Raw genomic sequence first — 1,643 nt, forward strand, 5'->3', positions numbered from 1 at the left:
AGATAGATAGATTAGATAGTTTGACTGTGTGATAGATAGATAATTTGAAAGTGTGATCGATCGATAGATAGTTTGATTGTGTGATAGATAACTAGATATTTTGAAAGTGTGATAGATACATAGATAGATCGATGGATACATAAATTAAAAAGTGTCAAAAATAAAATAAAATAAAATGAATAGGTATGTCTATCAACTTGCATTGCTGTAATCACAGCGGTCTGGTTGGCGCAGTGGTTAAGGCAGCCAGCTGGAGTCCCAAAGGTTGCGAGTTCGAGACTTGACTAAGTATTATTATTTTAATTTTTTTACATTTAACCGAAGATTTCATGCAAAGGCTTCAAACACCATTGTAATCGTGTCAGTTCTTGTAAATTAGCCTGCACCATAATTTTATAGCCTACATACTTTTTTAGATGACATTTTAGATTAGATTCAGACAACGAAATGCAGTAAAAAGTGTGTCCGAAGAGGGATTCGAACCACGTCTAAAAATGATGAATAAATCCTATGGCAGCGGTCGATACCACTAGGCCATTGTGGCGATATGACGGTTTGTAGCCTGCTGCTGATATCACCACAGTAGTAATATTCATTTATTAAAATATGAACATATAACAATAACTGGGGCTAGTATGACCTACGCATTTAATCGGTCAGCAATTTCTTGCCAAACCCTTGTTAATTGCGGCAGTATTGCACTATTTTACATCTTATTTTTCCGTCTTCATAAAGATCAATAATTCGGAATGCTGCGCAAATGTAGTACCCCTGCAGAGTGGAGTATCTTCATTTCGACAGATCGACTCTTCTGGGCTCTTTATGTCTGCATGCACGCGCCCATATCGAAGATTTGTAAGCCTGTCTTCTGTGAACACTCATGACACAAGCCTGATCCTCGTTCGAGGAATCACCTGAGGCTTGAATTCCAATCTCAAGTTGCCTGATCGCCTGATTTATTTCAATCGCCGCTATACTGATCCACCTTTAGTGGAATGGCCCCCTGACGTGATTTAGAACATGTAAGGATACTGGGTGGTAGAACGCACATATCTAGGAAAGTATAATTATCATCAACAACAACAACATCATAGTGTGTTTGTGTGTGTGTGTGTGTGTGTGTGTGTGTGTGTGTGTGTGTGTTTGTGTGTGTGTGTGTATGTGTGTGTGTGTGTGTGTGTGTGTGTGTTACTTACAGGGAACTCTACAAGTATCTGTTCCACTGTCTCCAACTGGGGAACCTGATGACACCAACACATTATTACACACACACACACACACACACACACACACACACACTCACACACACACACACACACACACACACACACACACACACACACTAGAATATACTAGTTATACTCACAGGCATGGCCGAGGCTGCTCCAAACAGACAGGCAATCATTATAAGAACCCTCATCCTTCTACTGCAGAGAGGGGGGGGGAGGGAGGGAGGGAGAGGGGGAGAGAGAGAGAGAGAGAGAGAGAGAGAGAGAGGGGGAGGGAGGGAGAGAGAGAGGGAGGGAGGGAGAGGGAGACAGACAGACAGACAGACAGAGGGATTGAGAGGGAGAGGGAGACACAGAGACAGAGAGAGAGAGGGAGGGAGGGAGAGGGAGACACAGAGACAGAGAGAGAGAGAG

General features: G+C 42.7%; 1 protein-coding gene across 1 annotated transcript in view; it reads right to left on the bottom strand.

Moving 5' to 3' along the window:
• The window catches only part of LOC308169562 (uncharacterized protein), a gene marked incomplete at both ends in the record, with an annotated part of 5,451 nt that extends 4,046 nt beyond the window's left edge, over positions 1-1,405 (bottom strand). Inside the window, one exon of the mRNA XM_080544244.1 lies at positions 1,367-1,405. Coding sequence (XP_080400370.1) covers positions 1,367-1,405 — 39 coding nt within the window. The remainder of the gene's footprint in view (positions 1-1,366) is intronic.
• Positions 1,406-1,643: the final 238 nt, after the last annotated feature.

The sequence above is a fragment of the Nansenia antarctica genome (assembly GCF_963989245.1).
Source record: "Nansenia antarctica genome assembly, chromosome: 13".
Taxonomy (NCBI): domain Eukaryota; kingdom Metazoa; phylum Chordata; class Actinopteri; order Argentiniformes; family Microstomatidae; genus Nansenia; species Nansenia antarctica.